The 22552-nt window shown below is 36.2% G+C and overlaps 1 protein-coding gene across 1 annotated transcript in view; it reads left to right on the plus strand.

The window, feature by feature from the left end:
• LOC121426626 (protein twist-like) overlaps positions 1-22552 on the plus strand; it is a 44672-nt gene that overhangs the window by 14272 nt on the left and 7848 nt on the right. Inside the window, exon 2 of the mRNA XM_041622988.1 lies at positions 2712-3592. Within this exon, the coding sequence (XP_041478922.1) occupies positions 2712-3577 (866 nt within the window). The 3' untranslated portion in view covers positions 3578-3592. The remainder of the gene's footprint in view (positions 1-2711; positions 3593-22552) is intronic.

The following is a 22552-nucleotide window of genomic DNA, read 5'->3' on the forward strand; positions in this document are numbered from 1 at the left end:
ATGTTGTTATCATGTCTTTACTATATTTAAAGACGTGTGTGTGAATAAAGCACTTATCTATTTCACACTCTTTTTTAATTTTTTGGCTGAAATTCATACTTTTCCCTCTAAAAAACTACTTTTTGTTTCAAAGTGGAAAACAATGTGGTGGGGTTAAGGGTTATGCTATGGGTCATCAATACATGACACCACCACAATGTCTGACTCATTCATTATTGGCCTGGGGCTTGTGGCTCAACTTGCCCCTATGCTCAACTTACCCCGCCTTCCCCTACTTATCTTTCAAGTTGTGATGTATGCTTATTATTTGTAGGTCGTATGAGTTAGAGGAATGGATGAGGGGTGGGGTTGGGGGAGATTGGCATGGGGTTATCACAGGGAGTGGGCATATGGGGAGGGAGGATGAGAGATAGGGGGAGGGGTGGTGGTAGAGGAGGAGGGCAAGATAAGTGGTAAATGTTTTGTCGGTGTTAGGAGGTGATAATGAGTTGGAATTACAAAGAGATCGATGAAGAGAAAAGGGCGACCCTGTTCTTTCGGCCATTTATTGTTGTTATTATTATTGTTATCATTTTTGTTATCATTATTACTTCTATCATTCCTCTTCTTTTTATTGTTATTGTTATTAATATTATTATTGTAGTTATTATTATTATTATCATTATTATTATTATAAAAATAGTAATATTAATCATAATTATCATTATTAGTATTGTTGTTATTATCATCATTATCATTATTATTATTATTAATGTTATGATTATTATTATGATTATTACTGTTATTACCATCATCATTATTATCATCATCTTTATTATTCTCATTATTATCATTATCAATGTTATGATTATTTTTATTATGATTATGATTGTTATTTTTATTATTATTATTATTATTATTATTATTAGTAGTAGTAGTAGTAGTAGTAGTATATCATTAGTATTATTATTACTGTTTTTATTATAGCATTACGCAAATCTGATTTGAATTACATCGCTAAGTGCAATTCTTCTTGATGGTAGTAATAACTTAATTTTATAATGTCAATAATTTCATCTTCGTGTTTTTCTTCATCTTGCTACAGATAAGTTTTTCTATTTCTTAGCAGAAAATCTGTCAATATTCGAACATGATTAATGCTTTCTATACGGTCAAACAATAGCAGATACACCAATGCCACAGTGGAAACACCTATTACAGGTGCTATGTTGCGACTTTATGGTCCGAGAACACAAAAGTGCTAATTTGTACCTTTTCAATTTACTCCCAACACCAGAACACGTTAACTTCACAGAAGGCGAAAAGTGAACCTGACTTCTTTATTAGAGGGTGACATAAATGTCATTCTAGGCCATTCTTTCCACTAACGAGGTGAAATCATTTTATCTCCAGATACAGATAACATTGACCCTTCTGTTATATATTTCTTTACATCTTACTTTATCTGAAAATGTTTTCATAATGATAGCATACAGAATTAAATTTATGATTATATTCAACATTATTTAATGCGCGATGAATTCGTTTCCATTAGCTGTTGAATCAAACAGTACAACACTTGCCATGCATGCGGGAACTCGGAGAGAGAAAGTAATATTTTGAAGGGAAATAAATAGAATATAGGAGGCTCAATAAATGTGTGTGTTTGTGAGGAAAGCTTTGTTTCACGATGTTTTATCATGTAGTGAGTCACCAATAATGATAGCGGAAAGCTGAGTCCAGTGGGACCGGCTCTCCATGGCAGTGTCTTCGCTCACAAGTCAAGTTCATGGGTAGATAGATGCATAGTCTTGAATTGTGAATAAGATTTTCCAAGACGTTTCTTGCTTCTCAAATGTTTCAGCAATATTTTTTCCGATGCAGAAATTGTTCCCGAATTAGATTTAAAAAAAACTATTTTCGTAAAAGATTTGTGAAAAGCAAAAGTTATCTAGAATTATTCTAAAACAGGAGCGTGTACGTTGTTCAGATGAACATCTCTTCATGTTATTATACCATCTATTCACAAATGTTGTATTGAGAAATCTTTAGGGACACAAGATCAAAATCAAACCCAGGAAGCGGGCAATTTTAACCATCTCCAAGTTATATTGATTTCTTATTAATGAGAGTGTTATAAAGGAATTAAAGGGGTTCATCTCTGTCAAAGATTTTTTTTTTTTTGCAAAAAACATCAATTTTTATATGTTAAAGTTTACAATCTTTGTGTTTTGTAAGGAAAAAAAATTATGAAAGTGAGATAGAGAGAAGATAAGTGCCCCAAACAGGAAAAGCTAGGACGAGAAGGAGGAGGGGTGGGATGGGTAAAGGGGAGAGATGAAGGCAGGGGTAAGAAGGGAAAGCGAAAAAGGTAGAGAAAGGGGAGGTGAACATGGGAGAGGAGGAGGGAGGAGAGAAACATGCAGGGAGGGGCAGGAGGAGAGGGTTTAATAACTCATAAAGCCAAGGTTTAGGGGGTGGGTTGAGAGGTCATCGAGGATAAGAGAGGGAGAAAGGGGATTCAACAAGCCTAAGGGATTGGTAGAAAACCAAAGTGACAGTCATATTTGCCTAAGCCCCGCCTCTCCCTGCATGCCGCGAGGCCCACAGCACCTCACCATCGCACGCCAGCCATAAGCGACATACGGTGCCGATAACTAAACACGCGCGACACATCAACCATCATAAGAGGTGACCTGCTGATTTTCGCTACTCTTTTTGATTACTTTCAGTGAATTCTCTGACGGGGACCTCGACAGTGCATCCTTTTAGTCGACATCAAGCATCGACTGGTCTACCCTCGGCCACAGATCACATTGTACGTTACGGTGGAGGAGGGTCTAGCTCAGGAGGAGTCACCAACGGTGTCTATGCCTACGACGAAAGCCGGTGGAAGACTGCAGTCGCCTCATCCTACCCCACCACTACCAACTTTCCTGGTGTTTACTGCGGAGGGTACGAGTACGACCCCCGAGAATACATCGGCGGGGAAATGGTTCACGCGCCGAAGATGAACCACGACAATGTGATGACGAATGGAGGAGGGGGCATGAAATACTTGAATGGACGATGCGATGACCTCGATGTCAAACGCGAACCACAGCTCGATCTCCGAGAGCATTTCGAGTTGGAGGACGATCCCATGAAGCAGCATCGATACGGACGAAAGCGACGATATCGGCAGTCGGAAGGCGAGGATGAGTGTCAGCTCGGTGACAGCAGCGATGACGGCTCGTCGACGGGCAGCGGGAGTCTGTCGCATAAAATAAGGCGAAAAGGACCACAATCTTTCGAAGAACTTCAGAATCAACGCGTCCTCGCCAACGTACGAGAACGACAACGCACTCAATCACTAAACGATGCCTTCGCAAATCTTCGTAAAATCATCCCGACATTACCCTCAGATAAACTGAGTAAAATACAGACATTGAAGCTTGCTTCTCGATATATTGACTTTCTGTTTCAAGTTTTAAAGAGTGACGAAGAAGATCAAAAGATGGTGGGTAGCTGTACATACATGGCTCATGAAAGACTTAGCTATGCATTCTCAGTATGGAGAATGGAAGGAGCATGGAATAGCATGGCATCACATCGATAAAACAATATTGTACAGGTGAGCAAAAATATTCGTTTCACAAATTTACTTTTTATCCATCTCCATGATCTCGAACGCATGCTTTTCCACCTTCCTATTTTTTTTCTTTAAAAATCTATGCTACTGTTCTCATTTCTCCATTCGCTCTTTAATACGAATGAACTAAACTCTAATGATAAAACCATGTCGGTCCATCGGGAATAACTTTTTACTTTTAGAAACACTTGCCTAGTCGGGCAAGTAAATTTTTAAATAGTTGGAATATACTTGCCCAAATATCTAGTTCATTTGCCCGAAAACTCATTGAAAAATAAAGTTTTACCTCTCCAAAAGAAAGTTTTGCGGTTTTATAAACAATTGACCTTTTCTCTCTTTTGACATGAACTGATCTACTTTGTCATGCATTTCTTTCTCCAAAATGATTATATCTTGCCTGCCATGAACAAATTAAGGTCGATACCATATCGACCCTAATTTTGGTCATTCTACCTTTGAGAATTTTGCTTGCTACGGGCAATCGGGCAAGTAGTTTTAGTCATTACTTCAAAACACTTGCCCGACTCTTACTTTTACTTGCCCCGGGCAATCGGGCAAGTACTTATGTAGCACCCTGTAAAACTAATTAATCTCAATCATGTCTTGATGATTTTGAATTCAATAAGATATTTACTTGAAATGCAGTTTTACGTCAGGCTCATTTTTACAATCAGAGTCCTCAACTATATTCACTTATCATTCTAGCGTATGCTATCTCAGGTGGGCCTAAATATATTTCGGAATAAAACGTTGGTTTCATAATAGTTTTGTACAGGAGTAATAATGTAATCTAATAGTTATCCAACTAATCGAGAAATCGGACATTATGGATGAAGTAGTTTTCCTCAACATTATTTCCTGGAAAAGACTACGTTGTCACCAAAATATATTAAAATCATATTAGGGCAAAATTTAGTTAGCTGTTACTTTAGATTTACCAGGGAGGTTTCATGGTCCAAACCTGTTTAGTTTTACCATGGACCTATAGTTTTACCATGGAGCTTTGGTTTTACGCATGTGATTCTGGTTACTTGTTGCCATTTCTAATGTCAATTCAACAAGCAACAAGTCGTATATGGCACAATGGGACAACGTGTTGTGTTTTGTTTTGATAAATTATGTTCTGCCGTTCTCTAAAATTTCGTCGCTGGTGTAAAATTAACGTTGATAATAAAAAGATGGTCAAAGCTAGGGGTCTTTCGCATGTTTAGAAATTGTTAATTTAAAGGTCGTCTCTTTCTCTTCCTTTGTAATTTTTGTATTATTGTGACGATAGTCCCTTTTCCCTCTTTTTAAATTAATTCTAAGGGCTTATCAGCATTCTGAAATTATGAATTCAATTCTATTGGATCCGATGAAGTCCCAGAACAACTCTTACCCCGCCATTTCTAACTATTTCACAATTAGTTGGAATATATTTTTTTATAAGAAGCGATTGTTGATCATATAGATTCATTGTGAGTGATTAGTTGTTTTGATAATCACCCCGTGTAATTAGAATTTAGCTCATCTAAATACAATTAATTATTATGCCTCGTTATTGATCGCTGCATGGTCATGATGTTGGAAAGAGGAGACAATCAAAACAAAGCTAGAAGTGATGAGCCTCTTTTGCTTCATTAAAACCTTTAGTAATCCCTCTTTGATCTGACATTCGTCATTGGAATATGGATGGTGATAAATATAGTTTGTCTACTGTGTTCATCACCTGTTGTATAAATCAATGCATTAGCCAGTTAGGTCAGAAAATGTCACAAAAATCGGAGATTGCAGCTTTGTTGTAGAGTGAATATTCTTTTGTGTATTTGATCGCTTATTTATTTTGTACTAATGACATTACCACACTCTGTTTACAATAAGTTTTTTTTTTCATTTTCCGTTTTAATTTTGGATCGGCATAATTTACATTTTTAATCAGAGAAAATGCAATGGTCCCAGTAATTTTTGGAACATGAATGGTCAGCAATTTAAATCTTTGTTGATTTTGAGTGAAATGGTTAAAACAAATTGAGGATGCATCCTTTGATTCAAGCTGTTCAACTTCTCTAGAAAAAAAACAACATCAAGAAGATTGGTTTATAACTTGAGGATCACATCGGTCGATAGGGTTAGGGTTACTCATAACAGTAATAAGTCATAAATGATTGCAAATAATATGAATAGGATATTTTTAATGAACACTGTGCACCATAATGACTTTAATCATCATTATCGTCAAATTGACATGAATTTTCAAGGCATTATACTACTTTTATTGATTTTCCAATCACATACAATCACAATTGGGCCTAAATGATATTCATACCAGGTTAGATCAGGAACGGATCTAGCTTTTTGCCAAGAGGGAGTTTGACCAGTTGGTTTGACCATGGACCGAGAGTAGTAGGTCCATGGTTTGACCTTCTTACGATGAGCTACGACGTACTGCCCCATGCATACCGTAGATCCTCGCCTGTTCTTGCGCGATCCTCGGTCAGGGTATTCTGGAGTTTGATCCCTTCTCCCTTTTTACGGGAGTGTAAGGGGGGGGGGTTGGGGTGGGCGTAACCCCCCCCCCCCCGATCTACCACTGTGGATACGATAACAATTTAAAACAACAATGCAAAACAATCGTTGGTGATATAAACTTAGTTCGAACAATATCATATCAACATGATCAAGTTTGATGAAAAGTTTTCAAACATCTTGGAGTGTCAGTTTGACACTGTTTGAGGGAGAGGGGATGTTCAATCAGCAATGTTTAGGCCGTAACTCAGGATGATTCATTGGGTACAACTCCAAATACTATCATATTCATTTATGAAAATAACTTGTGAATGCGAGATATTTAATTGGCTCCGATCGTCGTTCCCATATGTTATTATTTATCTCCCATCCTCCCTGTCTAGCTACCCATATGAGGAGTAAACCCACTTTCACGTGTTTTCTATTCCTCTCATCTGACACGCTTTCCTTCCCCATCTTGTCATCCAGACCAAATCAAGCTTTTTTTTTCTTTCCCGATATTTCTAATTTTGTCTTGTTTTTTTAGATTTTTTGTCATTTTTCTGAGGATATGAACGACATATCCCACAATTCCATACCCGACATTCACCTTTCCTCTGTATCTGTACCGTTGCTTTTTGCCTTCTAATCGAATTTTCTTCAGAGCTTTTTTTTTCAGACAATGCATTACGAATCCATTTCAGGATAGGAGAATATTATGTTTTATTTATTATTATTTATTTATTAAAATATCTTTATACAGGATAACAAGCTCAGATTGACTGTTTTTCAGCCTGGTCCTGTTAACATAAAAAAACAATATATACATGATATGTAGATAAGAGTAACTTGGGTTCTGTAATTTGCAATCTACTTTTATCGTACAATTCAAATTGATGACTTTCTTTTATTGAAATTTGAACCTTCTAATAAAAGAACTTGCTAAAATAGCTGAATTGAAGAATATTAAGCGATTTACGCCAAACATTCAACATACCTTTTCTTGAAGATGCGATTTACGTGATTTGCATTGAATTAGTTAAGATTTTTCATTTTGTTCTGAAAAGGGAAATTATCTTAAATGAGCAATACTCTATTTCATTGATTAGGACCGTTTCTTGTTTTCTTTTTTTAATGAATAAAACAATTCTAGTCTTGAGATTATAAGGTGATGACGCGGATTTCTGACGATTTAATTATTCATTTAAATATTATCAGGTTTTAACTTTTTATTCATTTTACATGCCAACAGTGGTCAACGAGCAAGATTATCATATAATATATTTTAAACAAGAATCATTGAAAAGTAATTCTAATGATATGGTTTCCAATTCTGTTCGTGTAAACATTTTATTTCCAATCCCTTCCTCTGTTGTTTATAATTTTCCTAAAATCCTGAAATTACAAAAAGTCATCTAATAGTTTCATGATATTGCTGCATTTTATGTTTACATTCAAATGAAATAAGGAGTTTTTGCGTTCTCATATTAACATACCACGTATCGTTGCCATGGTTACTATCATTGTTCGCTCTGAGTTGAACTTTGACTTCCTAATGTGCTAGTGTCGATGAAAAAAAATGGTCTTGGCAGTGCATTTTGAACATCTTTATTTCTATTATTCTTATTCTTATATATTATACTACATGCCTATAATGCTTTCTCGACTTCATTACTAATAATTAGGCGGCGATTATGCGTCATCTTATGTCACAGCTCCTGAGATTCCAGCGCCAATATTGGAAATGATATGATAATAATAATATTAACGATGAAATAAAAGAAATTGCATACTTTTTGATGGATAAGTAGAATGAAATAAAATAGATACAGAGCAAAAAATATATATTTAATAAAAGCAATTTCGAATCCGCAGGGCCATTTGCATACGAACGTATCATTTGAACCATATACCACAATCATCACAATGGCTGTTGCTCGTTACGTTGAAAATATATACCTCAAGGTCAGTTCATTAATCACCTATCAAACTTCAAGTATTTTCATATCATTAAGATTGCTCCATGATGACTGATTTATTGTGTAGAGGTATTTATTTGTACAGAAACCCATAAAAACATAGCAGGGTATCACTGGAGTCAACCGGCCAGGAATAAAAGTCCTGTGATCGAACTGGGGATGGTCGTTCGTCCACAGACTATATACGCTGAACTATCATGGCGCTTGCCATGGTGAAACATCCAAATTATGTCTTGAAAATTTCGCTTGAAGCACTATTTGATTAAATCAATGATGAATGGAATGAAAAAGAAAAATCATAAAAATAATAAGCTAAAGACTTTAAGGGTATACAGGTTAAAGTGGTAAGGGGAAAATATATGTTTAAAAAATCGCGATCGAGCGAAACTTCGACCATTTAGAAATGAAACTATGAACATTTGACATTTATGTCATTATAATTTTTTTCCTTTCTTTCATTATCCCCCCCCCCTTGGTCATGGAACTTTTTTTTTTTGGGGGGGGGGGTGCCACAATTCACAACGCGCCCCTCGATATGCAATTCAGCTTATCATCTTTGTTTCATTTTCCCTTTTTTAAATCAATAAATTTCGAGCACCACGATGCGAGTAATCTATTTTTGTTCTTAGATCATGTAGGGCTTTCTGAAAATTTCGTACAAAAATACGACGATACTTCTTGCATAAAACCGCCTCTTTATTTACAAGTACGAGTACATACGTGATGTCATTTTCTCACTGTTGGAACTTGGGTTGTTATCCAATAGAAACCTGTAGAGCAAACTCTTATAGGGAACTCTCTCAGGTGGTGAAGCAATTCAATCTACAGACATAGCCAAAGATAATCAGCATTCATTTGTACCCTAAACAAGGCTCAAATAGGAAGGCGTATGTGCCAATGTGATTTGCAGATAACCCGGCCAAACGCAACATGTTGTCCAATTAAGCGATACAATGATCTCACAGATGTTTCGTTGACAAGCGTCTGACAGTACTGACTGCTGCCCATGTCATCCCCATATTCCTAATCGGGTGGACTGGAATAGTGCGATTCGCACAAAATACAACTTAACAAGTAATTTGTGCTTATTTCTCTTCGACGTCAATTTAATCTGAAAAGCAGTTTTGTTTTAATCGAAGAACAGAAATTTCACACGCATTTCAGAGATGAAAACCTTCTTTACCGAGTGAAAGAAACTCAATAAAATCAACCCTAAGAGAGGGAGAGAGAGGAAATTGTAAGTTAGGTTTTAGTCGAAACGACTTTTAGAATAATGATTAATGATAAGATAAAATAAAATAAAAGATAAACTAAATTTAGTCGTAAAATTCTTCAGATTATAATTGAATTATGTAGGCACCCACCCAGACACATGATGTTTATATTTGTATCATAAAACAAAGGTCATTTCGTATTTTATTGGAACAAAAGCCCAAAATCATGCGCATCGTGTAGAAAAGAATATACGAATTTAGAATGCATAGCGTTTCTGTTATCAAACATTTTACTCTAAATTAGTCTCTTATTGTGAGACACATTGTACGCTATACGAGTATACCCGGTAATTAATTGATAGGGAGCACCTCCACCCCTCCCCCACCCCCACCCCCTTCAAGCAATAAGATTACCATGATTACACATATACGATTACGAAATAGGACCATAATGTACTCCACACCTTCTCCGCTCCCCCAATCCTGTACCGTAGAATCTAGAGAAAATTAATTTCTGGTTATACGAAAGTAGCACAATATCTGGGTCAATGGGAAGTCTTTCGTTCTATTTTTATTGATACCTCGGATATAGGCGGATTCAAAAGCTGTGATATCAGATTAAAAATATGTTAAGGGATTGGAAAAAGTTGAAATTGATTTTGAGAATATTAACGAAGCCGTAGGGTGTAATGACTCTTGAAATTCATATGGAAAATACATTATTCTTTGTTTGCAAACAACGCTAGAATTAAAACAAAATCATATGCCCTGTGTTGCAGTTTAAGGAAGTAGGCCCACGCGGAACAAGAAATAATTGAAATTTGAAAAGACAACTGAGAATTTTGTTTCATTTGTTGTGTGAATCACAAAGTAGACCAACAAAAAGAAAGAATTGTTCGTATCTGGTCGATGCCTTGCAACATTTAGAAGATACCATCAATTAAGTGTAACTTCTACTTATTCTATCGCAATTAGTGTATAAAAGGTTGAAATCAATCGTAAATATCCATTATATCTTCACACCCATGATGTCATAATATAGAGTTACATTCGATTGAAAATAGTTGGGCCCATTTGTGACTTGGTTATTTTATTTGGGGGATGAAGTTAGAACCGCGTTTGTTATGTGAGGAGTTTTAATTTTTGGTTCGTATTAGCACCAGTGACAAAATATCGTAAAACTTAGTTTGAACTAAGGTTTTTTTTTTACTCTTTCTTTGTGTATGTTATGAATTTCCTCTTTGGTTACATGTATATCCCAAACTCGGTTTAAATTTAAAGATTTAGGCATTTTGATTTTTTCCTCATAAAACCCAGTTTCGATCTTGTTGTTTTGTTGGGTTGGGTCTGTCGTCGAGGAACGAAGAGATCTTCAGAGTTAGGGCTTTGTGACTTGGCTAATTACATAAAACCTAAAAAGAAAAGACAAAACACGTCCTTTTGTTGTTTTCATTTTGGAATGGTCATGGGAGTAAAAGGCATGTGTCTCTTTAACTTAGTTTGAACTTGACAGTGAGGCATTGTGACTTTGGGTCTCATCATCTTTCCTAATCCACTGGAATATCTCGTGGGAATCCGACGGACTTAGTCTTGTTCATTCTGCCATCTGCTTCAAAAGAACCTCTCTCACAATGATAGAAGAGAGAGGTAATATACCAAAACATATCGCAGAAATTACGACCCATGTTTATGAATGATGTAGGCCAATACAAGAACAAAACATCCTCTTGGAAAGCATATTTCATTTGAAGCAGTTGATAATCGTGGGTATCATTATATTTTCATTGATTCTGATTAAGGGTATTTATTGCCTCTGATGTGATGATGTGCTTGAACATCTCTCGGAAATAAGTAGGGCCTACATTTACTAGAGATATTTAGGGGCCGGGAATGGAACAAAGCATCTAGATGTAAAACATGATTAATGAGGTAACTGACAAGCATGAATATTATAATTGAATTATGCCTGTATGTTACAATCATGCTTGCAGATATTTTTTGTAGATACTGGTTACCGAATATCATTGGAACATTCCTCTGAAATAGATGATTTGAGGTCGACACTGTAGAAAAAAGCATAAAGCGTGATTTACTTCATTTTCATAGACAGTTGAAAAAACAGAATTATTGAAATAAGAACAAGAGCCATGCTGGCTAGCAATTTATGATGATTGTTCTCAAAGAAAATATTCCACTGTTCATAGTATAGAATCCATTATCTTGATTGACATAATTACACCAATTATTAGAATAAGGTCTTGTTTGTTCATTGATTAATTTGGCGTAGTTTATGTTTTGAAATCACAGTGATACTGAGGAAGGCCTACTTTTATTATCGATATTTTCTTTGGTACTGTGATTATAATAATTTTACTACATTTTTAATCTTGCAAATCTGTTGTCTGACTCTACTTGAAATGTAGAAGAATCGAAAGTAGTATCACACTATCAGGAATGATGTTGACATACATGTCGACTATACGATAAAATCACGATAATGAATTTAAAATAAGATGTTACTAAAGTAAGTTTTATTCAAGTTTGACGACTTAAAAGTCAGTTGATACTTGCTTACTTCTGAAACATGTTAAATGAAATTTGCCATCATACTGTTGTGGAACATCAAATCTTTATAAAGTCTGGTACAAATGATCATTCATAATGTGGTCAAATCTATGCAATTTACCAGCTAGCCATTGCGTGCACAAGAGCATCATCAACAAGTTCTGAAAAATTGTTTCAGAATTAACCTTTGGTATTTGCAGTGGTCAACGTCTTTCTTATTTAAATGAATGAGAATGAAACAAATACGTGACTTACAAGAATGGTAAGCTAAGTTAACCAAACATCTATTATTGTTTCTTTGTGAGAAGTCTTCCAATAATCTTATTGCAGTCCGATCTGTAAAACAAAGAAAGTTTGAGGTTTGGGTTTCATAGCAGAATTCCAGGGCGGTGAAAGAAAAGCCTTTCGCTCTAAGGAAATCGTGATAGATCAGAGTCAAGGGTCAATTTGGTACTTCAAGGGGGGGGGGGGGTGTATGGGACGTGGTGTGCCCTTTTGAAGGAGAATACGGTTCCCTCGCCTTGCTGTACCGATCCCCATTTATATTTAGGCATATCGGACATGGTGGCTCAATCCCTGGTCGAATCATTCCATTATTAGACCTACTGTCATCTAGCCATGCGCTCGAGTTGGGAGGGGTAATAATGATGTTAGTCCATGGTATGCAGGGTCAATCAGAAGACATCTTAAAACTGAAGTGGCTATATGAGATATTATTGATTATCGAAGTGGTTTTTGAAATCCCACTTCCAGAGACATTTTGCCCCTCCTCAGCGAAATCTACCTGAACATGCTACTTTTCGATGGTTTTATGATAAATGATGAGGAGAAGGGGTCTTGACCCGGGAGAGGGTCGGATGGAATGACCCCGGGGTAGATAACTTGTCGGTATAATGAAGTTTGTAAGGCAAAACGGCTTTCTTGACAACCCCTTTCTACACCAACTAAATCTCTAGAATGATGCGATCTCGAAGGAACTTAAAGGCAAAGACAAGTTTTTCATTAAAAAAGAGTTTCACAGTCAAGATCCGTGCGTGAATCAAGAGGAAAAAAGAGAAGAAAACACTAAGCTCTAAGTGCAAAATATAGAGAAAACAATTATGAAGTAATTCGAATTTAGAACTATTAAGCCATTGCTATAGTCATAATAAAGCAGAAGTGATTCGTTATCTCCCTCTTTCTAAACATGTCATTCGGATATCATTTAGCTATAGGCAACTTTTGACGTACAATGTGTTGACCATTTATGGCTACCATTGGTCCATGTTCAAATTCATTAAATGCGGCCTATGATACTACTATGCTTATCATCACACTCATCTGCCTACTATGCCTACACAGACACGTTTTTGACGGTCCCTGATGGGGCCTGATGGCCAAAGGCTCCGGGGCTCACCGGGGTCAGAACCATACCAAGGGATGTAGAGGCGTGCTCCTTCAACCTATCTCACTTCCACATAAAACGAAGCAGAAAGAGGAAAGGATCTCTTCCATAATGAAGGAGGATTTTCTGTCCTTAGATTGAAGTTTGTGTAAGGCGAATTCTTAACCCCCAGAACAGTCAAGGGAATTCTATCCACCTAACGGGGGTCGTCAAAATAGGAAGCTAGCCCAGTTATATCTTACGACTTGTGACACAATTGATAGCAATCAAATCTTGTGGAGTTTGGAGGTCGCCTCGCAGGGGCAATGTCGTTGCCCCATTTTTCGCTTTCTCCTTTCGTTTGATCCACAGGGTAATTTTGAAGAAATCTCGGCTAAAATCGTAAATCTGACATCAAAGACGGCTAAGATTACCGCTCAAATATTCTCTAGAAACCCTTCGCTTTGATACCAGATACGATTTTCTTGTCATGTTACCATTCTGTCTTGTAAATTCAAAAGATTCCTCCATCCATTGAATGAAGGTATTGTTTCAGAGCAGTTGTTGTTTCACCATCACAATCTGTAACGTCATGTTAGTTTTAGGTTTAACGCTGGGAAACAAATACATATCCTACGTGGAAAGTATTCATTTACTGGCCTATGTTTTAAAAGAACGAATTTGCTTTCTGGTTGGATTTTTGCAGCTGCCATAGCCTTGACAAGACTGATCTTCAGGAGTGAGTTAGATGAGTGATTTCCCATCGCGCCATTAAATAGTCAATCATTTTATATTTCCGTCCACTAATATGCTTTAAAGGTAATGAGTATATTATGACAATTCAACCCTGACAAATAAAGACGTATCTCTAAGTACCAGCAAATGTAAAAGAATGCTAAAATAAATGTATTTGGAAACCATGCAAACAGTGAAAAACTTACCGGTATCACCAAATCTTCACTATTTTTTACTTCAGACAAACAAGATGATTTTTTCTTCATACACATTGAGCTCTCTACAGAATGCATTGGGAGCTTTATATGTCACATTAGTTATGGTCAGGGGCTATGAAAATATTGTAACCAAACAATTAGGGCCTAATAAATTATATCTTTTTGGAAGTAAGACTTGATTGCCAACATAACGCATTTCAATGTGTTTATTGTTCCGGTTGTCTTTTCTGCGAATTAAATCATACATAATGATGATTGAATACCTGGTTTTACAAAACAATTGCATAGTCAGCGATTAATCGAAGCGAGTATTAAATAATTAATTTTCAGTAAAACTAGTTTTAAAAATGCAGAAGAGTTGTCTATGTTTATAATCATGATTATAGTCATAGACATAGTCATTTGTTTAATGGGTTGAAAGTGAATGGCTTGGCGATGTAGCCTTAAGAAAAGAACCAGAATTTGAGTAGGGTACTAAGCTCGAAGGATCTACGAACGAGGCAAGAACAAACAAACAAGCAAACAAAGAGGAGTTGTGCAATCGATAATTAATTTTATGATTAATTTAGTAAATGCAAAAGCAAGTAAATATGCCAGGTATAAATGAAGAAAAATCAATGAAATTATGATCAAGTTAGAATTTAGAGTCGAAAGATTAAAGAGATGCTCCGGGCTGATATTGATTTCTCAATTAATAAAGCAATATCCACAAAGCAAAATGCTGAAAATTTGATTAAAATCGGATAACAAGTAACGAAGTTATTGAATTATTAAGATTTGCATTATGACGGTAAAAAAAGTTCTAGGCATGTCTTCATGAATATTCATTATGTGGGCTGATGATGTCATATCCCCACTTGTTCTTTTGTATTTTATTATATGAAATTAGGTTTTTTTTTCACAATTCTACCAAGATCTAAAATAATTGGATTGACAAGTGATTAAGTGCATTAGTAATTTTAATCATTTCATCATAATGGAGACACATGATTTACACATTTATGAAAAAATGAAACAATTATGAGTTCATGTGATAACATAAGAAAAAGGAAAGTGGGGAATGTGACATCATCAGCTTACCTAATGAATATTCATGAAAACATGCCTAGAACTATATCACCAGAATGCAAATCTTTGAAACTCAAAAACTTCTTTATTTGTTATCTGGTTTTTATCAAATTTTCACCCATGTTGCTTTGTGAATTTTACTCCAAGATACAAATTTCTTTCAGCCCGAATCATCCCTTTAAGAACAATATTTTTTTCTATTTTGACCAACTAAGAAGCCAGATTCTTTGTTGATCAACGCTTTTTTCCCCAAGCCTGTTGTGATGAAGCGGTAATGACCTCTATATAATAATGATGTCTTCCTCATTCATCTTCATCATCTCACATTTCTATTCTAATCCTTCCTCAACGTATTCCATTGTTTGAGTAAGGATGAGACGGATGGGTCGTAGATTTCTGTTTTAATTTGAGGGTCAAGGTCTCGAGAATATACCTATCTTTAAGATTTATGACCCAGCTTTCCTCTTCTGCATGACTGCCTGTCATACCATGGACCTACTACATGGTCATACCTAGTCTAGAATGCATAAAATAATAATTGCCAGGAGATTCACACCCACAATTCTTTTGAATCATCGATTGGTCTAAATTATTTTACAAAACTTTCGTCAGGTATCATCATGATCACGTATGCCTCGTCTTATATGAACACCAATCCATATCTTGAAATGTTTCCTAATCGTGTGATGAAAACGATGAAGTAGGACTAGCTATCCTACATTAATTTTTTTTTTTATAATATAAATTATAATAAAGTCAATCTATTTCGGAAAGATAAACATCTTAAAAAAAAAGCTTTTCTTCTAATAACCTCTCACCCATCTGCTTAAATAGGTTTTGATTTGAGCCACTGTATAGGTTGTTGAAGTAGAGGTAGAAACTACAAATAAAAGACAAGCATGCAATTACTGCATCCGGATTATGAGATATATTTTATGATTCGTGGAAGGTTAATCATGTTAATTGGTATCATGTACATCGATGTCTTTAGCTGTGGAGTGGTGAACTGGGTTGAACTGAAATGAACTTTTCGTCTTCACCGATGATAATAGAGGAACTGACAATACACTAATCACTCCCGTCTCAATCGGTTAGTCAAGGAGTTATCAGGAAATTCATCCAGACCAAGTCAATGTGTCACGTCTTTCATCGAGAGCCTTGCATGGGAACCCTCCCCGGGATACTCCCTCGCTCTCCTCCTTCTTGACATGATGCAACTATCACGGGACATGGTAGATCCTGGATGCATTCTAAGGGACGCTGAAGACGGCATCCTCCATGAAAGTAAAAGGTTCCTCTTCAATGGCCGCAGTCACCCGGTTTGGAAATTGACCGGTAGTTGTTGAGATCCGGTATGGTCCTCATTGAGTCGTGTTTGAGACGAAACAAGCAGGATGATCTAGAAGAAATTGTTAGATTCCCCGAGAACGAATTTTAGTTGGCACCTCCACTGTTCCTAGAAAACACAAAATCTTGGCAGCTTCACTGTTTGAAGTCATTATTTTTACGTTCTACTTTTGAACTGAAATAAACTCATAAAGTCATAAAAGATCAATGCCCGAAGTGAAGGCTTCCCAATGCCGGGTCCCAACATGCCAAATGTGCATCTCTCTGGGTATGACAGCTTGACCATGTCCATGGTTTGACCAATAAGGATCACTATGACTATTGAGAAACCCGGAGCAAATTCATATTTCTTCAATCACTTTTCTTCTGAGTGTTATTTTTTTCATACAATGCCAATTTTACTGCAGGTAACATAAGTTGAGTTCTGGAAACACGACCTGTATGTCCAGGTTTTGTGATCTGGAAAGATCTCTGCCATGTCTGCTTGCGTTGGCAATGACGGGGAGTTGAGTTTTATTCGTATTTAAGTTGAGCATTATGAAATAACTTATAGTTTGCTTTCAACATCTTCAAGGTAATTTTGGATGCGGTTCCAAATATTTACCACTCTCATCATGCTCATTAAGTAGAAATCGCTACACTACTACTTTTTATTTAGCTTTTTTGTTACTGACTTTATATTTATAATTAAATTCATTTAGTGTACAAAATCAATCTATATTTTCTAGTTCAGGTTGTAAAGTTACTGTTATCCAATGGCAACTACCATGGAACCCTTGATTTTAATTGGCTGTTCAGCATCGTTGCCATGGTTCTTACCATTGAATCGTATAAAGCTATCATTGGATCGTATAAAGTTATCATATATTTTATCCTGCATTCAACGATTCAAATAATTATGCAACGGGACCTCGTAGACAGTTGACAGTGTTGCTATCATTGTTCACACAGTCCAACGCCCTATTGCCTCCCTCAAGGCTCAGGAGATCTTGGCGCGGTGAGGTTCAGGGAACACAGTCAATTGAGCAGGGAACCGCACATCCTGAACTCCAGGATTATTCATACCCGTTTGGTTTCCTCAGCTACACCTGTACTTTCTTCGAGTTCATTTCAGTCTTAGCCGCATTTGCCCTTACACAGCACAAATCATAAAGAAAGTTTGTATACTATGAAGGATCGTGGACCTAACTAAACAGTAGGGTCCTTAAAAGGATGAACAAATGCTTCTTTTTTATATTGAATGAACTCGATGGTGTGAAATTTGACTAGGTTACTGTCCAAAGTACTTTTTCGTAAAACAAGATCATCTCAAAACCTTCGCGAGGCTGGTGAACATGTATAGCTTTTAAAGGACATTACATTGATTGCTAGCAGATTAAAAGCTTAAAATAATAGAATGTAGACAGGTGAAATCATCAATTTATCCGATATATCAACCATGATGTGTAATGCAATGGTTTACACAATGTGGGACCATGGAGCTACTAACGGAGCTCCTTGTTGGGACCAAGGAGGATACATATTTGTCTGTTGTTACAAATCAGGGAATTATAAGGTAGAACTTCAATGGCACTAAAACAACTTTCAGTAAATCGTATCTAACGCTTTGTAGAATTTAACCATAAAGCATATACTTTATCCAATGATTTACCAAGGAGTTATGGAAAAATAGGCATATGAGGTAAAACCACTTATAAATCCTGTTTAGAGTAGCCCCTATATGCATTATATTTTACTTTTACTTACTTTATTGATGAAGAAATAAGATTCATGTTTGATTGATGTCTGTATCAACACAATGGTTATTATTACTACTCTTCCATTATAAAGGTCAATCTTAGGTCATTTATCGTTATTGATGAACTATTCAGTTAACTCCTGCACCCGTTCTTCCTTCCTTCCTTCCATTTTCTGAGAATGTCTTTTTTGTAATTCGACATTATTATTGTCTCTTGTCTGATGGCTACGTTGTTCAAATCTGTATTGTTGCTTGTAATGTAAGGAACTTCCAGGTCAGAAAATGAGAATAAAACAAGGAAGTGTTTGAAAGCAATACTAGGTTGATTGGTCGGTTCATTTTAAGGCACGCCCAACCTGTTTAATTAATAGTAACGATGATCCTTTTCCCATGCAGTTTTCATGAAAACTTTTATGAGTTTACCAGGGTCTAAGATATTTTCTTACAAAACCAATGGGATCCACGCCATTCTTCTAACGGCGCCATGTTAGAGTGTCCTCTCATGCCTGAAGCTTTTAACCTATACCTGACCAGCTGTACAATGATGGACCTAATGCAGGTCCATGGCTAAACCAAACCTATAAGCCTACAATAACAGTTCCCGGTTTTAAGAGAAATTATGCATACAATACACTTTCTTCTTTGTGCATTTATTGTTCCTCCACGATACATTGCTTAATTCGTTCTCATTCCGGAGGGGGGGGGGGTGGGAAGGAAGGATGGCAATGGTGGGTGGGACATAAGAACAAGGCGCCATTTTGTAGTTCAGCTATCCCCTTGATATTATATTGATATTACATTAATAAAGCTTAATTAGGGTGGGTGCAATGTCATACCCCTCCAACAGATCCACCACTCAATAGAGCATTCTTTGCATGTGTTATCATCCTTGAATTCTTGTTGGCTTATGCTGACATCATCACCTCGATGATCGGGACATAGCAAGGGGTGTTCAGTCAGTCTGTTTGGAATGAAAGCTTGCGTGTTGCTCGCTTCACGCTAGAGCAAATAAACACAGACCTGAAGAAGATATGTCCCCACACATAGTCAATTCACACCTACAACTTAATCCGAATTGGAATAGGTCTATAAAGGTATGCTTTTAAAGCAAATACATGTTTAATACCTCTTCTTAGCGAAAAAGCTAGGTTTATAAAGATTGATGGCCACCAAAATATTGGGAAACATTTCATTTCGCGTTTGATAGCAATGATGCTTTATCACTTAATATAGTCTTGTAGATAATTTTCGCTTATTAAATTATCAAACTAAATTTAACTTGATGGAAATTTCATCCGCAAACAATTATTTTCGATTGGCCATATATGAAAAAAAAATCGATATATACAGTGCGTATCAAAAAAAGTTTACACTTTGAAAAAGTCCTGTAAAATTATACACTTGTAATATCCTGAAGATTTTCCCACATTTTAACATTGGTACAGATCCATTAAAAGCAAATGACGATATAACTGTTGAAAAATATTTCCACTTGAATGAGCACCACTTACTTTTAAAAAGTTAGTGAAAAATGATTTGCGCAGAACTTTGAAATAGTTATGCGAATAAAAGTAGACCTTAATCATGAAGAACACATGAAATTTAGCAAGTAAAACTAATTTGAAGATACCTTCTACCTTGTTTGACTTGTTTCCTTGCCCAAAACACCTCAAAGAGTGCGTTTCGCCCCACCCCACTCCCTCACACACCGAGGCCATAGTGACGATATTTGCTTTACACTCAGCTGTGATTTACATGGAATGGCTTAAGCTTGATTTTCAGTTTGCTAATCATTGCTAAGCTTGAGAAAAGTGTGGAGAAACAAGATTAAATGAAAAATGAAATGTAAACCCACTTTCAATGATAAAAAACTTAGTGAAAAGAATGCAGGAGATGTCTGATATAAACTTTTGTTCAGATTCAGTTAATGTCCTCAGATCCAGCTGGCACAAATAGGGTAAAGTTTGTGCTTACAAAATGTTGAAATTTCAATTTGGGTGGCAAAATTGTTACAAAATGCTTACATGTATCCGTTTATTTCAATTGACTAAAAGTGCAAGGGAAATGTATGATAAATCTTTCGTAGGGTAAGTTTGATTCCGCCCTTTCCCCTTGACTCAGCATGCAAACGAGCATTTCTGCGCAAACAGATTTCTGCGAGCCTTACAGAAATGGACAGTGCTCACTCAAGTGTAACATTTTCTAACAAAACTTTTACTTTCATTGGATAGATGAGACCCAAACCCAAGATTATATGTGAAAAATTTACCCACATGTTGTATATTTTTTAATTCCCAGGGCTTTTTCAAAGTGTAAACTTTTTTTGATACGCACTGTATATATTTAAATCTGCAATTGATCATAGTTACATGTATAATATCCGTCACTGTTTATGTGTATATCAAATACATTTGAAGAGGTTTTGGGGCGGAATGAAAAGAGTAATAAGTTCATAACAGTAATTAAATCCAATGCGGTTACAATTTATACCACGACCCGACATGCTTTCTACCCCCTGTGTCTTACGTGTAACACGATATTTGTTATTCAATGACTGATTGGAGGCAAAACATTTCTTGAAAACATACTAGGCCTATGGGAAGTCAATTTTTTACTAATTCGGGCAAGGTTCTTTTTTGTCTTTGTAAAAGATGATTGTTCAGTAATTCGATTCAAACGATGATGATATGTATTTGATAGTTCAATTTAACAGTATGAACATGAATTATATGTCCTACGGAGAGATGCATGCATTAAATAGTAACTATGTTTGACCGTGTATCGATTATGTTTAATTGGGGTAAATTTTGAAGAGGTCTGACTGCGTTTCTTCTATTTTAGATAGAATAGTGTTGAGACTCATTATGAGTGGTAAGCCTATCGACAGCTTAGAGTAAATATCAAGCAAGAATATCACAGAAGTTAGAATACGAATGAGAATGATATATATCATTAGTATTGCATGGTGTAAGAAATTGTCATCAAAATACATAAGGAGGCTTAGTTTCTTCCTTGGAACTCCAAGCCAAGAATGTGTCAAAACGTGCCGCGTATTTATAGCCAACATCAATCCTGATGTAGTCCCACATACTAGTAATTTTGTTTCTCACAAAAGACTCCATCTTGAGGCAAATAGAAGAGGACAGCATCTCGAGAGTGCATGTGTATGTAATGCCCATGGGCCTGGTTCAACGCCATTTTGAAAAGTGATTGGAAACATTGTTGGTATTCAACCGAGCGAGGATACGATCATCAAACCTATAAAATTCTATAAGATTTCAAGAAATTAGCATGCCACATCAAATAGGAAAATGTAATGCCTATCAAATATGATTGTATCGACTTGTCTAGACTCTGTAATTTCCGCATACAAGAGCTATCAGTTGTCGATATAGACTCTAGACAGGGTGTTTGTGCGAGCTAAGATAATCCATGACTGAACTGACATTTCGTTCCGTCTTTTCTGATTTTCTCGGCCATTGTTGGCCGAGCCCAAGAACTAGAACATGTAGGATGGAGTAAAATATGATGGAAATAATTTTGAACGGATTCGGTTGTATTGTAACGGAAAGCAACATGGGGTGTGCATGATGACACATAGGGCTCGATCTAACTCACACGAAAATGACGTCATTCAGCTTGGAAAGAAAACAAAAGTTTTATTTGTTTTTCAATATTATCCACATGACTTACTTGCTACCCTGCTTACTTACCTCTGTCAGTCTGTGTGTAATTCATACTAATGATCTACTCCCTACAACAGCGCCTAACTGTATTTTCATTGTGTCACATTCAGGATGTGATAAAACAATTAGGACTCGTGTTTTTCTGTTATGGCGTAATTCAGTGTCAACTGAATTCCCGATTCCCCATTTGTTTATAAAATGAAACAAATTGCTTTATCTTTGAGATTATTCATCGATTTGAAATATTAATTTTAAAAGCCTGGTGGATGCGTCTATATATTGGTACAAATTGAATCAAATGGGTGATGGCGGTTTCTTTTTTAACTTCCTAATTTCTCGTTACCATCGCCCATACCCTTTGATAGTTTGTGAGATCTCTAGAGGCTAGATTAAAGTCAGTGTGGAGTGATGAGTGCCGTAACTAATTTAAGATGATGGAAGAATCCACAGTTGGGCAAACGGGGAACCTTGTGAAAATACGTGCTAGGAAGCCTTTGAAAATATGAAAGAATTAAATATCCCTCGCGTAATGGAGTGACTTTAAT

Source organism: Lytechinus variegatus, chromosome 13 (assembly GCF_018143015.1).
Source record: "Lytechinus variegatus isolate NC3 chromosome 13, Lvar_3.0, whole genome shotgun sequence".
Taxonomy (NCBI): Eukaryota; Metazoa; Echinodermata; class Echinoidea; order Temnopleuroida; family Toxopneustidae; genus Lytechinus; species Lytechinus variegatus.